Source organism: Typopeltis vanoorti, chromosome 6, assembly GCF_054136105.1.
Source record: "Typopeltis vanoorti isolate ZY-2024b chromosome 6, IOZ_Tvanoo_1.0, whole genome shotgun sequence".
In the NCBI taxonomy this organism is placed as follows: domain Eukaryota; kingdom Metazoa; phylum Arthropoda; class Arachnida; order Uropygi; family Thelyphonidae; genus Typopeltis; species Typopeltis vanoorti.
In genome coordinates, this window is record NC_143554.1 from 5,264,276 (window position 1) to 5,284,467 (window position 20,192).

General features: G+C 35.3%; 1 protein-coding gene across 3 annotated transcripts in view; it reads right to left on the minus strand.

Annotated features, from left to right (window-relative positions):
• Positions 1-20,192, minus strand: part of LOC150105258 (uncharacterized) — a 560,407-nt gene that overhangs the window by 374,845 nt on the left and 165,370 nt on the right. For all 3 annotated transcript variants that reach the window (XM_090394016.1, XM_090394015.1, XM_090394017.1), the window contains exon 10: positions 8,595-8,761. In XM_090394016.1, coding sequence (XP_090250142.1) covers positions 8,595-8,761 — 167 coding nt within the window. The remainder of the gene's footprint in view (positions 1-8,594; positions 8,762-20,192) is intronic.

The window sequence follows — 20,192 nt, forward strand, 5'->3', positions numbered from 1 at the left end:
CCACGATGAAGCAATGTTGAGGGCAAGTGTTTTTCGCTGGCATAAAACTTTTAAGGAAGGAAGGCAAAATGTGAAAGATCTCAAACATGAGCGAAGATCTTCAACGTCCATCACAGAGACAATGATCAACACAGCAGTGATTATCATCAAGCACGTCAAAAGGAAGCGTCCATTGCTGAAAAATGGCTTCTTATTGCACCACGATAATGCTGGTTGTGTAGTGGATGTTTTGCAGAAGAACAACATAGATATCCTACCACACCCTCCATACAATCCTGATCTTGCACCGTGCAATTTCTGGCTGTTTCCTCAGTTCAAGAAACCACTAAGAGGCCGCCATTTCGAAAGCAACAAAGCATGTGTAAAAGCTACGGAGGCAGTTTTGAAAGAACTCTCAAAAAACGGACTTCCACATGTGTTTAAGAAGTGGACGCAACGTTGGGACAAATGCATCGCGTCTCATGGAAGTTACTTCGAAAAAGACCATGTAAATGATGACAATTAAAGGTAATCTGTTTTCTGTATAAATATAGTCTTATTACTTATTGAACAGCCTGCGTACTTCTGACCCAGCTCTCAGATCCATAAGTTAAAACTGGTTTGAACACTGTCTTGTATAGAGCTAATTTAGTTTCAGTAAGGAAATACCTTGAGAAGACATATTACTAACTATTATAATAATGGAATTAACTCACGTAAATTATTCTTTATTCATAGAATTTTCATCTGAGTATCACAGGCATCATCAGTACAGGTACAAGGCTAATTAAACAATAACTGTTATATTCACAAAGTGTCACCTAAGTAGCTAAGGTTAAATTTCCTAAATTTATTTATTTATTTTTAAATTATTTAAATTTAATTATTTAGTTATTTAATTATTGAATAACAATTATTTCATTATTCAATTATAATAATTTAAAGAAAAAAAAATCCACATCTCAGCTATCCAGGTGTCTACCAGATTCCCTGCTCGTGTGGATTATCACATTTGAGACAAACAGGAAGATCTGCTCAGGTACGGTTAGAAGTACCAGTCATACATCCAGTACCTTGAACCCGAACAGTCTGGAATTGCAGAACATGCCATCAACACCAGACAGAGATAAGTGGAACAAGACAAAAGTCATTCACAAAAGTAGGTTCCTAATGGAACGGCTATACACAGAAACATGTGAAACGTTACTTCACTCCCCTAACCTAAACAGATCCGATGGTCTACGTCTTTCTCCCTTGTGGGAGATAGTACTTTATAAAGCAGCAAATCTTTCCTAACATATAATTGTAAATACATATATTTATAAATAATAAAAAAAAAAAAAAATTTTTTTTTTCCCCTTTTAACCCCTTAACACACAAAGATGTCTGTGACACGTCGTTTGTTTATTGCACCAAAATTGATTTTGAATTTTGGTTTCACATATATAGACTCTAGACAAATATAGAATCTAGATAAACTGAATATAGACTCTAGACAATCTTGTGCCTATTTCCTTTCAGCCGAGAAAAGTTGCTAACGGCGTGTATCGGTTATTTCGTTTGCGTTTGCACAAATTCATCATTATTTGAAAAATAATGATGAATTTGATCCAGCAAATCATCCTCACCCAAAACTTGCCCAAAAAATTGGCAGAAAAATGACCGCTTTCTGATTTTTAATTGGTACGTTAAAGGGTTAAATTATTATAATTAAATAATTATTTAAAAATTAACTTAATAATTAAATTTAAATAATTTTTAAAAAAATTTTTAAAAATAATAAATAAATTTAGGAAATTTAACCTTAGCCTACTTAGGTGGCACTTTGTGAATATAACAGTTATTGTTTAATTAGCTTTGTACCTGTACTGATGATGCCTGTGATACTAAGGTGAAAATTCTACGAATAAAGAATAATTTGTAAATTATTCGTTATTATAATAGTTAGTACAAGCTAATTTAGTGTTCCGACTAATTTCTCTCTTATTCCATACGAATTTATTCAATTGACTTCCTACCATACCAACTTGATTCTGTTGTCTATTTCCATATTTAATTTACCATTTTCACTAAAAATTGTGCCTAAGTAGTTGAAATGTTACTTGTTTCACAGGTTCTCCGTTCACAACGCAGTTGACATTTTCAACGATTCTACTTATTTTCATTGTCTTTCTCTTTTTATTGCTGACCTTCATACCATATCTATTACAACAGTTATTTAATTTAGTCAGAGAATCTTGCAGACTTGTAGTGGATTTATTTAGAAGTATAACGTCGTCTGCATAAAGCAAAGAGCTGACATTAACATCTCGAATTTTGATATCATGTTTAATACCACTTTCCTTCATAATGTGATCCATATAGATAATGAATAACAGAGGGGATAATGTACATCCTTGTCTCACACCAGATTTAACATTAAACAATCTTCCTGTACTTCCTTCAATTCTAACTGCTGACTTACAACTCAAATAAACTTGATATAATGCCCCATTGACACCATATAACTGTAGCGTACTGAATAGCTTCTCTCTTGGCACCTTGTCATATGCCTTTTCCAAATCGACAAAACTTAAATACAGATCTTTGTTATATTCCCATGCTTTCTCGACTATTTGTCGTAAAGTGAAGATCTGATCCTGACAGCCTCTATTTGGCCTGAATCCAGCTTTTCTTTCGCAATTCTTCTCAACCATTTCTCGAGTATACTTGCATAGATCTTGCCAGAAACACTCAGTAGGGAAAACCTCTGTAATTCTCACATTCAGTTTTATTTCCCTTTTTATATATGGGTACTATGAGAGCTCTACTCCAATCATCGGGAATTCGTCCCTCTGTCCAGGCTTTCTGAACTATGCAGTGCAGCCACTGTAAGACTTTTATACCACCTACTTCAGCATTTCTGGTCGAATATCATCAATTCCTGCTGCCTTTCCACATTTTTAGCCTTTGATGGCTTTTTCTACTTCAAATATGGATATGTATTCCTGACTGTATGCCTGGTCAGTGTTTTTTACCACTGTGCTATCACTGCTTGTTTTATTTAACAATTTTTCGAAGTAATTACTCCATACTTCAAGGATATCTTTTTCTCCCATTTTCATGTCACTTTTATCTCTAACTCCTTTTACAGCACTCTTTCCTCCATTTCTAAGATTCTTCAACAATCTCCAGAATATCTTACCACTTCTTGATGTTTATTCTCTATGTTCTTGCCAAAGTCCTCCCATGACTTTTGTTTAGCTAGTTTTTGCACAGTGTTTAGCTTTCTTACATTTGTCTCTGTATTCTCTAAGAGCACAAGCTGATTTATTTGCTAGGAACTTTTGATATGCTTTCTTCTTTTCCTTCACTGCCTGTTTAATTTCCTGTGTCCATGGAGTTCAGATTTTTCTATCCTTGCAGACAACCTCACCACATGCCTCGCTGGCTGAATCAATGTGTTTTCTTCAAAGCTTGCCATTGAATCTCCAAGGTTTGGTTGCTGTTAAAAGAAATATGTTAACACTAATTTTCAACACACACATTTTTTTTTTTTTTCCCAATATACAGTCTACTAGAGGCACAAGCTAAACTTATTGGTCTGCAGGTCAACATCCAAAAGTCCAAAGTATTCTCAATAGGTTGTGAAAACTTTATACTTCATATCAATAATAAACCCTTAGAAAGAGTCAAGGACTTTCAATACCTTGGATCGTACATCAGCAATACAGAAAATGATATCAGAAAACGTAAACAGCTGGCTCTAGTCTTCCATAACAAACTCCGTCCCATCTGGAAATCGTCATTAGTATCATTAAAGACAAAATTAAGACTATACCATGCAGCCAGTAGATCCATCTTCTTGTATGGTTCTCAAACATGGACAATAAACACCAAAAAAACTACAGATCTAATTAACTCCTTTGGAACTACATGTCTCAGACTGATCCTTGGATACACTTGGATGGACCGCATCACTAACTCTGCTGTGCTAAATCTGGCTAAGCAAGAACCACTTGTCAGTATAGTAAAAAAAACTACAACTTAGATGGCTTGGGCATCAACTCAGACATCCTGAAGTTTGGAATTCCTCATCCTGTACAAACCAGAAGATGGCAAATGCAGTAGAGGAAGACCATGCAAAGAATTATGGCAATACATATGTGAAACCATCAGTAGGCTGAACTGCAAAACTCCATCTGACATCTACCAGTTAGCTCAAGATGGAGAGACTTGGAAGACCATAATTTGCAATATTTAATTTTTAATATAAATCTCTTTTCCCTTTTCACATTGTATCATATTGTGAATAAACTATACAGGAAAACCTCACTTAATGCAAATACGATATGCACGATAATCAGTTAGCATGATTGAGTAAAATGATACTATTTCCCACTTTAAGCAAGTGATTAATCAGTTAACGTGATTTTTTACGTTATGCAAAAATTTTTGTTGCCAATCTGCAGCAAGAGGAAAAGTTGGAAATCATTAAGAGACATGAAAGTGGCATAAGTAATACAATGATTGTGCAAGACCTGGGATACAGCAAGTCTACAGTTTGGACTATATTCAATAAGAGCAAAGAATACAAAGAACAAGGAAAAGTTGCTACTGCTTCTTTAAGCATGCAGATCACCCGAAATATTTACTAATCGAGAAAGATTATTAAAGCCATTTAATAATCGAGATGGAGTATCTTCTATCACTCTGAATTGAAGATTATAACCAAAAAAGAATACCTCTTAGTATAGAGAATATTCAGGCAAAAGCTCTCAATGTTTTTACCTCACTGACAGAGACCAAATTTCAAGAGGAATGTGAAAGCTTCACTGCGAATTTAGGATGGTTTGACTGTTTTAAAAATTGAACTGGACTGCATAACGTAAGAATAACTGGAGAATTTGCTAGTGCTGATGAAGATTCTGCAGCCAAGTTTCCCGAAGAATTGTTGGATAATTCAGGAGGACAATTATTATCATCAATGAAATTTCTCTCTTTTGGAAGCGTATGCCAACAAAAACTTTTCTAGCTAAATCTGAATCATCTCAACCAGAATACAAAGTATCTAAAGATCATCTTATGCTTTTATTATGAGGCAATGCAGAAGGCGACTTTAAACTCAAGCCTATGTTAGTTTATCGTGCACAAAATCCAAGATCTAACATTATTGAAAAAATTAGCACAATTGGAAAAGAACTAGAATTTAATGAACTGGATAATGAAGATGTGAGAAACTTGCATTATTCCCATTCAAAACATTTAAGCAAGAATGATCTCCTTCAACTAGAAGAACAGCATGCATATGAAGAAGGAGGTAAGAAGTGAGAACAAAAAGAGAATGTTACACTAAGAAGCTAACTGCAAAAGAACTTGAGCTAGTTTTAAATTGCATTGAGTATGCTAAGGAAATTTTGTTTGATGCTGATCCTGGTATGGAACGAAGCTTCGAAGTTGACCGAAATCTTGATAAAGCGATCGCCAGCTATCGCAAATCGCATGACAAGATGAAAAAGTTGAGTACAATTCAAAACATCTTTACTTAATTTTTTTATTTTTGTAAAAAAGTATCTCGATCAAATGTTTAGATATTAAATAAAAATTTCAAGCAGTTGCTTTTTATTAACTTTGATTATTTTATCCTCTAATATAACTTATGCTGTAATTTTTTTTTTACAAATTTATGCTAACTGATGGATGAATTATAATTATTCCTATTGTTTATTGTATTCGCTTAACGAGATTTCACTTAGCTTGCATTAATTGATGGATTAATTAATTGCATTAAGCCTGTATATATGTTGATAAAGATGACAAAAAATTATATTCTCAATTTAACCCTTTATCCAAGCATATGCAAACAAAGTTTGTGCATGAAGTATCTTCGCAAATGTGATACTTGTATATAGAGGCTAATGACTTCACATCAATTACCTTAGTATCTCAATGCAAAGAACATTCTTTAGAATGTGTATAATGGGAAGGGCCACTACTTAGACCAATCTAACAATCAATCTTAGGAGTTGATGCTTATTCATGACTTATTTTTAACAGTATTAACACCACCAAACAATTTTATCAAAAGATGTTTTATTGACTTATTAAAATTCACTGAATTTCAAATCAGTATTATCAGAGCACAACACAGCATGTATATGCGACAGTGAGTAAGTGAAATAATACATCTGTAATAGACAAAAGTTCTAAAGTCCTATTTTGGCACCCTGTAATGGTATAAAAAACATTACAGCTATGTGGGAGTTGCTATTAGTGGTTGCATTAATTTGCCAAAAATTTGGGAGACTTATCTTAAAAGCAACTCCAACATACCTGTAATGTTTTAACAACATTAGAGGGCACCAAAATAGGACTTTAGATCTTTTCTCCATTATAATTCTATGGTTTCACTTACTCACTGTTGCATATACACACCATGTTGTGCTCTGAAGATGCCGATTTGAAACTCGGTGAAATATAAGCAGTCAATAAAAATATTTTGATAAAATTGTTTGGTGTTGTTAATACCATTAAAAGTAAGTCATGCACTACCTCTCTCGCTCTCTCTCTTTCTCTCTCTATATATATATATGAAGATTAATTTACTCGGCTGTTATACATTTTAATAAAAAGATTAAATGACTAGAACTGAGAGAAATGAAAACAAAGTTTATTAGTACTACACAACTAGTTTCAGCTTGTATCAGCCTTCTTCAGGTGTACATTATAAAAGAAATAACCAGTAAACATGGAGGAAATAACTGCAACCATCACGGAAACTTAAAATCTCAATCTAAAAGAAACCTACCCACACCAACAGATATCTCCACAGTCAATCTGATCATTATCCTCCTCAAAAATTTGGAATAATTTCTACTCTAGGACATCGTGCTCGCTCTCTTCTTGATGATCAGATAGAACTTAATAAAGAAATCAATTTTCTCAGGTCTACTTTTCGACAAAATGGCTATTCTCAAAAAACTACTAAAAAATTCCTATTTAATCCTCCTGGTCGTAATGAAGAGACAAATGGTGTAAAAAGTAATATTTCTATACCATACATAAGCTCTGTCTCACCCAAATTAGCCAAGGTTCTTAAGAAATACATTATTTACTCCTCTTCCAAAAACCTATTCCCTAGAGAGCCATCCGAAACCTAGTCATCATAATCTTAAATATCCTGGTGTTTACCAGATCTGGTGCAACTGCGACATACCTTACTATGGCCAAACAGAGAAGTCAATCGAGTTACACGCTGAGGTGCACAAGAGAGATGTCACTTACAAAAGAACGTGAGCCAGTGCTTTGTCTAGCCATTTTCTATTCTCGGCCAATTCTGACGAAGAAAACCCTAGCCATACAGTCCTATGGGACAAGTCTAATAACATTTTCCATTGCCATGATGAATTAGAAAGGAAGATAATAGAATCTAAGGAAATCATTCTCAACCCCGTACATCTGAACAATAACCTGAGCTACAACCTTTCGGACTGTCATTCTGCTGCGGTCAAATACTGACGTTCACAAGATGTTATACGCATGCATATGCCTAACAATGAAGCCGATGAGGGAACAGTTTTGAATACGCTGACTTCAACATTTCAACGTTGAAATATATACACTAACTTTCTGTGATGTTTACAGTTATTTCCTCCATGTTTACTGGTTATTTCTTTTTATAAGGTTTTAAGAAGGCTGATACAAGCTGAAACTAGTTGTGTAGTACTAATAAACTTTGTTTTCATTTCTCTCGGTTCTAGTCATTCAATCTTTATATATATATATATATATATATATATATATATATATATATATAGACTGAATGTAATTACAGTACAGTATAAGTAGAAGAAAATATATACAGGAAATCTTGCTTAATGCAAATTCAATACGCACGATAATCAGCATGATTGAGTGAAATGATACTATTTCCCAATTTAAGTGAATGATTAATTAGTTAACACAAAATTTTTTGTTGCCAATCTGCAGCAAGTGGAGACACTTGTCAATGTAGCAGTCAGTGGGGAGTGGCACTGCTGTGTGGGTGGTGGCCAGCAACACTCAGCAGTTGACTCAAAGTTTCCTCAAACTGACTAATTATTCATAGCATAGCACATGGAGATAAGATCTTCTCAACATTTGTCCAGGCAATGAAATTCATAGAGTGCATTGCAACTGTTTAGGTAATACAGCTTCACAAGCAATGCAGGTTGGGGCAAGGTTAATGGTATTGATGTGGAGCACCACCTAGTGATCCAAATGATGTGAAACAGTATTAACTACCAGAATGAAGGTAAAATCCCATGTCATCTTTTTAAACCCTCCTAGCACCTGATGAGTTGTGTGATATTTAATTCCATGTATCTGGTGTTAAAATGCCCCTAGTGGTGAATTTTGAAACTACTCTTTCTTCTTCTTAGATATGGCTTCTGCATGATGCACAATGTATTCCTGCAAAGTTTGTCCGTATTTGGGTCACTGGATGGTGCTCCACAAGGCCTTAAACAGGAATACTTTAATTTTGATCATCCTATACTTCATTCACTAAATGACAGCTACACTCTTTCAGATGACCCTATTAACTATAGAAGCATCCATAATTGGCTGTAGCATAAAAACTGAATTATACAAATTACCTGCATAGCTGCAAGAGCAGCAGCTTTTTCCTCAGAAAATTCTTGTAACAAAGTATTTTTTTCTTCTTCAAATTCCTTTTCCATATTTTTTAGACGACACTGCAAATCAGATATAACTAACTCATGTTGTCTTTCAATATTATTTGCTGTCTTCTGATTGTTATCAACTGTAAAAAGACAAAACCATTAGAATGATATATATATATATATATATGGGAATAAATTTTTAACTTGGGTATATTGTATATTAGGATAACCAAGCAATTTTATATGCTTGGTTATTTTAACTCCTAATCCCAAGTATGCAAACAATTAAGTTTGCGCCTGAAACAAAGTTCAAGTCTAAAGATGGTACAACATTCCCATCAATATCTCCTCCAGAGATTTTTATTAAAACTTAATACACCTTATTGCAACTTATATAGGTAAAGTTGATAAGGCTCTGTATTACTAAAACCTTGGTATTTAGGGTCTAGCTACTCACTGAGGAGACCTCAAAAAAGGTTGAAACCGGTCTGGGTAGTGACCCCACCCATAATGCATTGAAGTATACATCTTCTAGTGAGATGTGCTTTACATTATGGAAAATACTAAGAATAGTGATCAGAGCTTTACCCACCTTTACAATGAGTTGCCCTGGTGTTGTACCATCTTTAGACTTGAACTTTGTTTCAGGTGCAAACTTAATTGTTTGCATACTTGGGATTAGGAGTTAAAATAACCAAGCATATAAAATTGCTTGGTTATCCTAATATATATATATATATATATATATATATAGGGGGCTACCTATACAGAAGTTTCCTAAGAGGTATCCATGGGATCAGGTATTCCATAAGAAAAAGTGTACTTTACATTTTTATCTACTAATATGCTATTAATTAGAAGAAAAAAATCAACATAGCAAAAAAGTTCTGTCAAAACAGCACTAACAAATCCAATACACCATCCATTATTTCTTAATTACTCTAACTCCACAGGGACACATTTTCATGCTATAAACAATGAAAACTATGAAATGTAATATCAAGTAAGCAAGATATTTATATCAAAGTGACAAATATTCTGAATGCTATGCAATATAAAATAGTGAGGCCCAGAATACACATTAAATTCTATTGACTCAGATATCAAGATCACCTGAATAACTGAATAATTCAAGTCAGGGAAGTTTGGGGAGAAGTTGTCAGGAAAGACAGAAATATCACATTTTGTGGCAGATTCAAGAAGTGAAAGCAGTACTGGAAAAGAATGAATATCAAAAGATCCTGATATTATTATTATTACATAACACCTTCACGGAGTCCAAAGACTCATCAAAGGAGGGCACCTACTCTATAACTCCCCATCTCCACCACACAATCCACTAACTACAGGGAACTGCAACTACCATCATCATCATCCACACCAACACCATCAATACTGCCCACCATATGCTAGTCAAGATGTGCCCTCAGACAACACTGAAAACATATAAGAAAGATATGGGTAAAAGTAGCTAACAGAAGAAAGTTGAGAACACAGAAGATAAATATCATGAAGCAGCTATATGTCTAGAGCTACTGAAAACAGTTGAAAATGGGAGAAAGAGTAATGTAAAAGGAATGAGAAATGGTGAATGTGACAAAAATTGAAGGTAAGGATGTTCAGGTTATCCAGAATAATTAATTACTTCAAAAAATTATGAAATTAAATAAGCAATGTCTGTAACATGAGTGACAGCAAACAGTATAATGTAGTCTTGAAGACAGAATAAAAAAATAAAAAAAGCTGCCAAAAAATATAAAATGTGGAAGGTAGCTGTAGTAGATGACAACTGACCAGAAATGCCAAAATATAAAGGTGTAAAATTTTATGGTGGCTACATTGCATAATTTATATTGTCAGGTGAAATTCCAGATGACTTGAGTACAGCACTTATAGTACCCATCTATAAAATGAGAGTCAGAGAAAAAAAAAAAAAAACATCGTGAAAATTACAGAGGAATTTCCCTCCTGAGTGTTTGCAATAAGATTTATGCAAGCATACTTGAAAAGGTTAAGAAAAATTGTAGAAGGAAACTTAGAGAAGAATTGCTACCCACAAACACATCAACCAAATTCAGAACTTACTACCATCTCCAAAAGACAAACTCTCACCAATGATGTTACCTGGTGTATACCAAGTACCATGTTCGTTAACCTGTCTTACTATGGACAAATAGGAAGACATTCTAATGGTTTTGTCAAGACCACATCAGCCTTATCAAACCTCACAAATCTGGCCTTGCACAACAAGGAATCTAAAATGCTAACCACAGGATCTAATGGCAAGTTACTACATAGATCCACATAAAAACATGAATGTTTATATAAAGAAATTGCTGAAGCCTTACTTCACAGACCTAATCTTAATCAAAATAACTGTCTCACTATTCCAGAAGTTTGGGAAATTGTTATCCTCAATTGTATTCAATAATTTATCTACTATTTACTAAAATAATGCTGGATTTAATATCCACTTGATTTATAAAATTTATCTACTATATTTTAATTTAGTTTAAATAATTTTAATTTCAGCACAGTATTTTTTAATCCATGAACAAATGACTGTATACGTGGAGGGATTCCAATTTAAGCATGTGCACTACTGTTTTATTGAATTCAATTCCTGTTGTTGTTTGTACTGATGATGTCTTATAATACATAAGGTGAAATATTAAGTCATCATATCTCTGATTACCCTGCTTTTATTGCACCATCAACAAACAACTGTATGTCCAGTGCCGGCTCCAGTGGTCCTGGCACCCAGAAGAAAGTTTAAGTTGAGTGCTCCTTACTTTTTTTTAAAAAGAATGTAGTTAAAATTTAAAGGTTAAAAAAATAAATAAATAAAAGTACAGCAAAAATCACAAAAACATGCAAATGCACATAGACTAGAATTACAAATACATGAGTTGCCGATTACTGGCTATGAGCTATTATAACTAGAGATGTACAAACTAGAAAAATTGCACAATGACAAAAATCATTTAATTTTTAATAGAAAAAGAAATGTATGAAAAAATTAAATTATTTAAAAGTTTACTTTTCTTGATTTTATGGAAACAAATTCATCCAAAATTTCATTTGTTTCTAGTTTCTCTCAGATTTCACCTTCTATTGTTATCATTGACAGTCCAACCTGTCTTTCCTGTGAAATATCAGATCTTAAATATGTTTTAAGCAGTTTCAGTCTTGAAAATGATCATTCGCCACTCAATAAGGAAACTGGAAGTGTCAAAAATATTTGAAGAGAAACTGTTCAATTAATAAAGATGCTTTCTAACTCATTTGTGTATATACAAGTATACTGCAATATTTTCAGTGGGTTTAAGCTGTCACTATCCTGTATTATGTCCTTCAGAATTTGTATTTAATTATATAATTCTGCAGCACAAATATAATTTTCTACACCATCAGTCAGCACAACTTGATGGAAAAAATAAAACTTTCACATTCTCACACAGATCATTAAGAGAATTTGGATGACCAGATCCGTTATCATCAATGTCATCACGCTCATGACTTTCTTTTTCTTGGCCAGGAAACACTCCTCGAGGCTTGCATGTTTTTGCATGGTAAATTTAAAGATGCATTAATTAAAACTCTTGCAATTAATTGTTGCAATTAATTTCGCTATGTTAATCAAATCTCACATTAAGCAAAACAGTGTTAAGCAAAGGATACTTGTGTGCTGTGTGTACACACACATTTATGTTACATAGGCATTATACATAATATTTTTTCAATATCAAAGTTTATTTAGTGATGCTAAGTTCACTAAATAAAAATGTAAATTTTGATTGTAAAAATTCCATATGATTTTTTAGTGTTAAAATTACTGTTTTATCAAAGTTTATTATTATAGAGCATAGTTATATTTATACAATTAAAAACATGAGTATTCCTTTTTTTTTATCGTTATAGTAATTCAGTATACAAAATACTGAGTACATTCGATTTGATAAATATTAAGAAATTATTTAAGTACATATGTTTAAATTATTCTTACACTTTCTGTTCAGTACAAATAACTCAGGGCATTCGTTTTTGATAAACATCCATGATAATTTTTGTCTGCTGCCATCTAATATCTGAAGTAGATATTAGATTGTGGTGGTTTCGTGAGTTTGTTTCAGTACCTTGACAAGTCAGATATCGATTTAACTGTTTATGTGTATACACACATATAAAGATATACAGTATATAAGTGCATTTTTTTTTCTTTTTTTTTTTTTCAGGTTAGCATTTGGAAGTATGTGCATGTGTTAACCTTTTTGAAGGTGGAGTGTACATGCCGTGTTTCTATGCTTGTATAGTGTATGAGAAAACTTTGTTATTTTACATGTGTGTCTAATATATGTTTAACTTTTAGGATAAAGTAAATGAAAGAGAAATTAAGTATTTGTAAAAATGAGTTGGATGCTAATACCGGTCACACTGACTTCGAAGCTAGTTTGCTTTTCTGAAGACAGTGGGATTAATGGCGAACATAACTTGTTTTGTTAGTTTGTTGCTGTAGTTACAATGTTTTATGTGATGTGAATGTCAACTTTTTGCAGTACTAAGTGTGCTAATACAATTTCCACAGGTCATGTTTTAATCTTTAACTGTTCAGATGATTTAGATTGTATGGCACTTTGTTGAGTTGTGTGGTTATGAGATGCTCCATACAAGTTGTTTTAGTACCTGGTTGTGTTACAGGATTTTGGCTGGTCGTTTTATACCATATGATTATGGTGAGTGTTATTTAAATACTGTCTCAATGAAAGTACATAGTGTCTCTAAAGGTTTATGCTCAGGGTTTTGTGTTTTGCCATCAGGAATTCAGTTGACTGGTGTGTATTGGGCCTCCAAAACTGTTGAAATGATTCTTCAGCGAAGTTTTTCTAAACTTGATAAGTGACTGTTTGCTGTGTTTGTGTAGACAGCTGTACCGTACGTTAGTATTGTTTCACAAATTCTGTGATATATCAGATTTTTTTTTTTTATATGTTGAGTCTCTTTAAGGTGCAGTAGAGATTTACAGCATATTACTGGCATGATTTTGGAACAGTGGCAGCTGCCATGTTTAATGCAATGGTATGCATGACTGTTTAGCATTAGTGATGTAGGGTGCATGAATCTTGTGTTCTTTATGATTAACATTTGCATTTTATGGTTGTGTACTATAATTAAATTGGGGTAGAAGTAGATGGTTATTTTGTTTAGGTGACATTATGTTGGAGGCTTAATGGATTGTATACAGCACTCAGAAAGGATTTAAACAGAATTTAATTCTTCCTATATTTCATCTCAGTCAATGAGACATCTTCAGGGATTACAAAAAAAAAAAAAAAAAAAAACTAATGTTTTTTTTTTTTTTTGTAAAATTGGCAGATTGATTTTAAAGAATGCCGATGGTAGGGAGGTAACTGAATCAGTTGAGATAGTTGAGTTACTGAGTGAGCACTTTGCAAAAGTATATCATCCAGGTGGTGACATTGCAGAAATGAATAAACCAGTAGATTATACGGGAATTGTGGTTAATGAAGTGGAGGTGAGTAGTCTATTGCATAACCTCAATGTCAATACATCTGTGGGATTGGATGGTATACCAGCTCGTGTTGAACGAGAAGCAGCTAAAGAATTGTCAGTACCCTTGACCATTTTGTTTAATTTGAGTCTCGGGTCTGGGTTAGTCCTGAGCGGGTGGAAAGAGGGGAAAATAGTTCCACTGCATAAAGGTGGTCCAAGACTGCTGTAGTAAATTACCGACCGATTAGCATATCAGGAATCATTGTCAAGGTCTTAGAGAAAATAGTCAAGAGGAAAATACAAGATTGGATAGAAGAAAATGGGATACTGTATCGGGGACAGCATGGTTTTGTGAAGGGTAGGTCATGCCTCAGTAACTTGCTCACGTGTTATAACACAGTGACGGCTGAACTGGATAAGGGTAATGTACGGTGATTCTACTGGACCTTGCCAAGGCCTTTGACAGGATACCACATGGAATTCTAATCAGTAAATTGCAGCATATGGGAATGGACATAGGGTTGGTGAGATGGATAGGAGGGTGGTTGACGGAGAGATATCAGAGAGTGGTTTACTCGGGAGTAGAGTCCACAAGACAGCCTGTGACTAGTGGTGTGCCACAAGGATCTGTTCTTGGACCACTGCTGTTTAATTTGTTCATAAATGATATAGGAAATGATCTGAGAGGAACAGTTCATTTGTTTGCGGATGATGCGAAGTTGGGTAGGGCAATAGTGAATGCAGATGACGTCAAAATTTTGCAGGATGATTTGGATAGATTGGAGGTCTGGGCTAAGGAGAATGGATGTCAGTTTAATGTGGCAAAATGTAAGGTTATGCATTTTGGGGTGAAAAGATTGGCGGCAGTTTACTGCATTGGTGGAACCGTGCTCCAGGAAATTGATGAGGCACGAGATTTAGGAGTGTTGGTAGATAAGGAATTGAAATTTAGGGGACACATTGCAAAAGTGACCAAAACAGCTCATCAAATCACTTGGTTGCTGAAGAATACGATGACAAGCAGAGACAAGCAGGTTATTGTTTCTCTGTATCGAGCCTTGATAAGACCCCATCTAGACTACTGTGCTCAGATTTGGTCACCTAGGTTTCTTCTTGATGGGGAGGAGGTGGAGAGGATCCAGAGGCGAGTGACCAAGATGATAGCAGGTCTGTGGAATGAACCGTATGAGAACAGGTTGAGGATTTGTGGGTTGCAAAAATTGGTTGATAGGCGGAGGAGGGGAGATATGATTGAGACATTCAAATTACTGAAGGGTTTCTATAAAATTAATTCAGAAGATATTTTTGAGAACAGGGCTGGTTGTGGGAGGACTAGGGGACATCCATGGAAACTGGGCAAAAGTGTGGTTAGTAAAGGTGTTAGAGCTGGGTTCTTTACTTTTAGAGTAGTGAATGAGTGGAATGCGCTCCCTGAGTCTGTGGTGGATGCTGTGACAGTGAATGAGTTTAAGGCGAGGTATGATAGATACTGTATGAATGTCAAAGAGTTGTGATGAATATGATTTGGGGCCTCCCTCGATGAGTCCAATGACTCCCTGGAGTTGCCCGTAATAATAATAATAATAATGTAACATATATAGAAATCCCAAACAATACTAAGCTCAACCACATGGGTGACACTAAAGTCCTAACTAGGTGGAGCACCCTCTAAGGGCAGTTGTAGGTGGCCTGGAATGTAAAGTAGGACCTCTGGTGATAAGCATTTCCCAAATCTTAGGAAGCTTAATGCAACCATATTTGTTGAGATTTGGTTGATTCCTGACAGCTGCTGCTGCTGCTGATTCTAAGAATAGTCTCTCTTTTTTGAATTTGCTGTGGTGGAGCATGGTGGTTTTCTTCCATAAGATCCTGTGGGTTGTATCCAAGACATGGTCAGCCAGGCCGGACTGATCATAGTCGTGGTGCAGATGTATGACTTATGTTCCTCCAGGCAGATAGTAGCTGATCTGCCTGTCTGTCCAAAGTACACCAGTTTACAAGAACAGGGTACTTTATAAACTCCAGGCACTGAGAGAGGAGGGAGCTGATCTTTTGTAGCGCAGATAAGGGTAGCAAGTTTGCGGTGGGGCTTAAATGTTGTGTGCAGGTTGTACTTTAAAATCTTGGCTATTTTTTCGGACATGCCAAGGATGTAGGGTATGTTAAAGACATTTCTAAACTCTTTCTGAGGAGAAGACCAGGGAATAAGGGAGGACCTGAGTATTTTTTTAATACTGTGATCACTGTAGCTATTGGAGAGGAAAGTGTTGTATATGTGATCAAGCTCAGTTGAAAAGGCAGTCTCTTACTAAGAGAGCCCACAAAGATTGTGGGCTCTTTTGGTAAGAGTTTTAATAATGCCATATTGTTGAGTGGGGTGGTGGTGGGAGAGTTTGTGAATGTATTTGCCTGTATGCATGGGTTTTCTATAAACAGTGAAGGAAAATGAACCGTTGGGAAGGCGTGTAACTAAGGTGTCTAGGAAGGGTAAACAATTGTTCTTTTCCTTTTCCATTGTAAACTGGACTCTTGGATGTAGGCTGCTGAGGTGACTGAGGAAGGAGTCTAGTGTGTCTGGGCCATGAGGTCAAATAGAGAACACATCATCTACATATCTTAGCCAGATAGAAGGTTTGAGAGGGGCTGAGTCTATGGTGTTGTGTCGTCTCTCATATGTTTGGGCCCTCTTTTATCTCTTATATGTATATATATCACTCTATTCTATCTTTCTCTCAATAATTCCTATTTATTCCTTCTTCTTATTTCTTATTTAATACCATTTACTCTAAACATCTATCTCACTTAACTTCACTCAGGCCAAATCCCTGACAAGAATGAAGCTGTTGGTTTGTGAGACAAAGAAAATGCAAATGGCAAATGCCTATTTCTTTGTCTCAGCACTGGTTCTAACTCCTTATTCAAATTCAGAGAAATTTATTTATTTTTGCTGCGCCACCCTGAATCCTAGATTATACTAAACTTGTATGACCAAGGAGTTAGAATACAGTCAGCATTCACTCTTATCAACTATATATTTTCCAACTTGCAGTCATGACCCAATATCATCTATTCTCCCACCTTATGAGGTTCGCTAAATTTTATGAGCAAGTGCAGTAGGTTCCAAGTTCAGGCAATACAACATTTATATTTAAACAGAACATTTAATTTCAAGAAAATCACATATAATACATGTTATAACCTTGAGTCAATCAAACAATCAAAGCTAGGTAGAGAATTAGCACTCATATATACAATTACTTTATCCTTTCTATAATTCTCAATCTGAGAAACATATTTTATAACATTCAATACACTTAGTCTCTTTGTGCCACTCTAGTTAATCAATTCCATTCACAATACAAATTAAGTCCCATTCTCAATTTTCTCTGACAATCCTATCCAATATATACAGGGTGTTCGGGATAAATTTGACATATTTATAATTAATTATATTTTTCCGTAAGTTACATGTATTAACACACACTTCTCTTCATTTAAAAGTTTGGACCCTTCTTCATTCATATACAAGATGTCAGAAAGGATGGATAGCTGGAACCCACCTGAATCATGGAAGAGAATAACTTGTATCATGATGATTCGTGCCCGCCATCAAAATAAGGATATTACGACTGCTGCCCAATGCTCCCTGAATACAGTAAAAACAATCAGGCATGAACTAGAGACTTGCAATGGTGACTACGAGGATGTAGCAAGAAGAAAGATCCCTAGCAGACGATCTGATTGCGTTCGTACAGCAGAATTCCTCGCAAATCTGCAGGAACAGGTGTTGAAGAACCCTGGCATTGGAATTCGGGCTTTGTTCGTGGAGTTGCTAACTGTAGTCAAGCCCTGGATAACAAGGGTAGCCAATGGTAGGCCGTATGTATGGCAGCAGGATTCGGCCCCTTGCCACACCTCTGGGAAAAGTCAAAAATGGTTGTCTGAAATTTTCTACGACTTCACCAGTCCAAATGTTTGGCCTCCAAACTCCCCAGACCTTAAACCCATGGATTATTTTGTATGGGGTGCAGTTGAAAAAGACACCAATCGCACTTCCAGTAATACAAAAGCCCAGTTAATGGATAAAATTAAAACAGTTTTTGCGGCCCTTCCCAGGGAGACTGTAGCATCAGCTTGTTCGAGGTTCCGCAGCAGAATTGAAGCTGTGATCGATGCTAATGGTGGTTATTTTGAGTAAATCTTGTTGATAGTATTGTAATTAACTCTGCCTGTAATGTTTTTTTGTCAATTCATTAAATTTAATAGATACAAAGAAGATTTTCTTTTTCCTTACGAAACTGTCAAATTTATCCCGAACACCCTGTGTATATATATATATATATATATATATATATATATATATATAAAACTCAATTAAGAACTTTAGTAAATCTCTCTCTCTCAAGGTAAATTCATGTAACAACTTTCTGTATCTCTTTCAATTTTAGCAGTAATTTCTACATTCTGTCTGCTACATAAACTTTACGTACAATATTCTGTTTCATTCTCAATCTATCAATTTACTGTCCTAAGAGTCTCTCGTAGCACAATACAATAAAATCTTCCTAAACATTTCCACTAGATAGGAGGAATAAAATTTTTCACCTTACAACTGCTTATATGTTACTTTGGCCGCTTCCTTATCTCGTCGGATATCTGCCTTCTACCACTACTTTACTTCACGAATTCTCATGATGTTCACTATGGATTCCCCTCTGTACTTCATAGTTGGATATTTCTGTAGTCTTCCACAAATATAGTCTGCTGGGCTAGTTTCCCTCTGGCAGGCTTCCTGGTCATTCTTCCGATATCTTCTTGAACAAAAGAAAATCACATAGAGGCTCCACACCAGCCGGACCTACAATGGCACAGGAACACAGCAGCAGGAAAATGTCTAAAAGCCTTGTCTCCAGTATTATATGCATTTTTGAATGCCACGCTACTCCTTTTACTTTCGTCATCAACATCTACGTCATCTTTCTTCACGTCACACGGCACTCAGCACCGCACGCGGAATCCTCTCGTAACTTACGGAGTGTAGCAGTGGAGGGGGGCATCGTGCTTACTAACGAGTTTGCCTGTACACAGTATTATGTGTTTCTGAAGTCGGCCATTTCGCATTTTTGAATATTATTTTTCTCCCAGCAATTGTCAGGTATTTACATAGTATTTGAGACTAAGTAACCATACATAATAAAATTTCACAATACAATATAAGATAAAAGACATAAAACTAAATTAAGATTGCTCTACAAGTGCTTATTTATTTCTGAAAAATCATTACTTGCTCCAATAGAGTGGGAACCATGTTAAGTCCAAGTGAGATGTAATTTTCTCTAATATTTTGTTTCACTCCGACTTATTTGCCTGTGTGCATGGGTTTTCTATAAACAGTGAAGGAAAGTGTACCGTTAGGAAGACGTGTAACTAAGGTGTCTAGGAAGGGTAAACAATTGTTCTTTTCCTTTTCCATCATAAACTGGATTCTTGGATGCAGGCTGTTGAGGTGACTGAGGAAGGAGTGTAGTGTGTCTGGGCCATGAGGCCAAATAGAGAACACATCATCTACATATCTTAGCCAGACAGAAGGTTTGAGAGGGGCTGAGTCTATGGCTCGTTTTTCAAACTCTTCCATATAAAAATTGGCAAGATGGGGGGGGGGGGGGGCATGGCAGTTCCCTCTACCTGCTTGTAGATTTTTTCCCTCCAAGAAAAATAACCAAAATGGATGGCAAAGGAAAAGAGATCTAAGATGTCGGAAGGTAAAACATTTTTTTAAGTGTGTTAAGGTATCAATTAAGGGAATATTGGTAAACAATGAGATGATGTCAAAGCCAATATGTCTGTACTATTTAAAGTAAGATTTTCAATTAAGTTTTTGAAGTGAGTAGAGTTTTTTACATAAGATGTGGTAAGACCAGTGAGGGGGGGGGGGGGTCAGAGAGTTGGCCAGCTGTTTTGGCAGTTTGTAGCAAGGTGGTGCATTAGTGGGGAATTGGGTTTGTGGTAAACCGTATATTCGTGGTGGGGGGGAAGGTTTGAGTTTCTTCGTGATTTCTG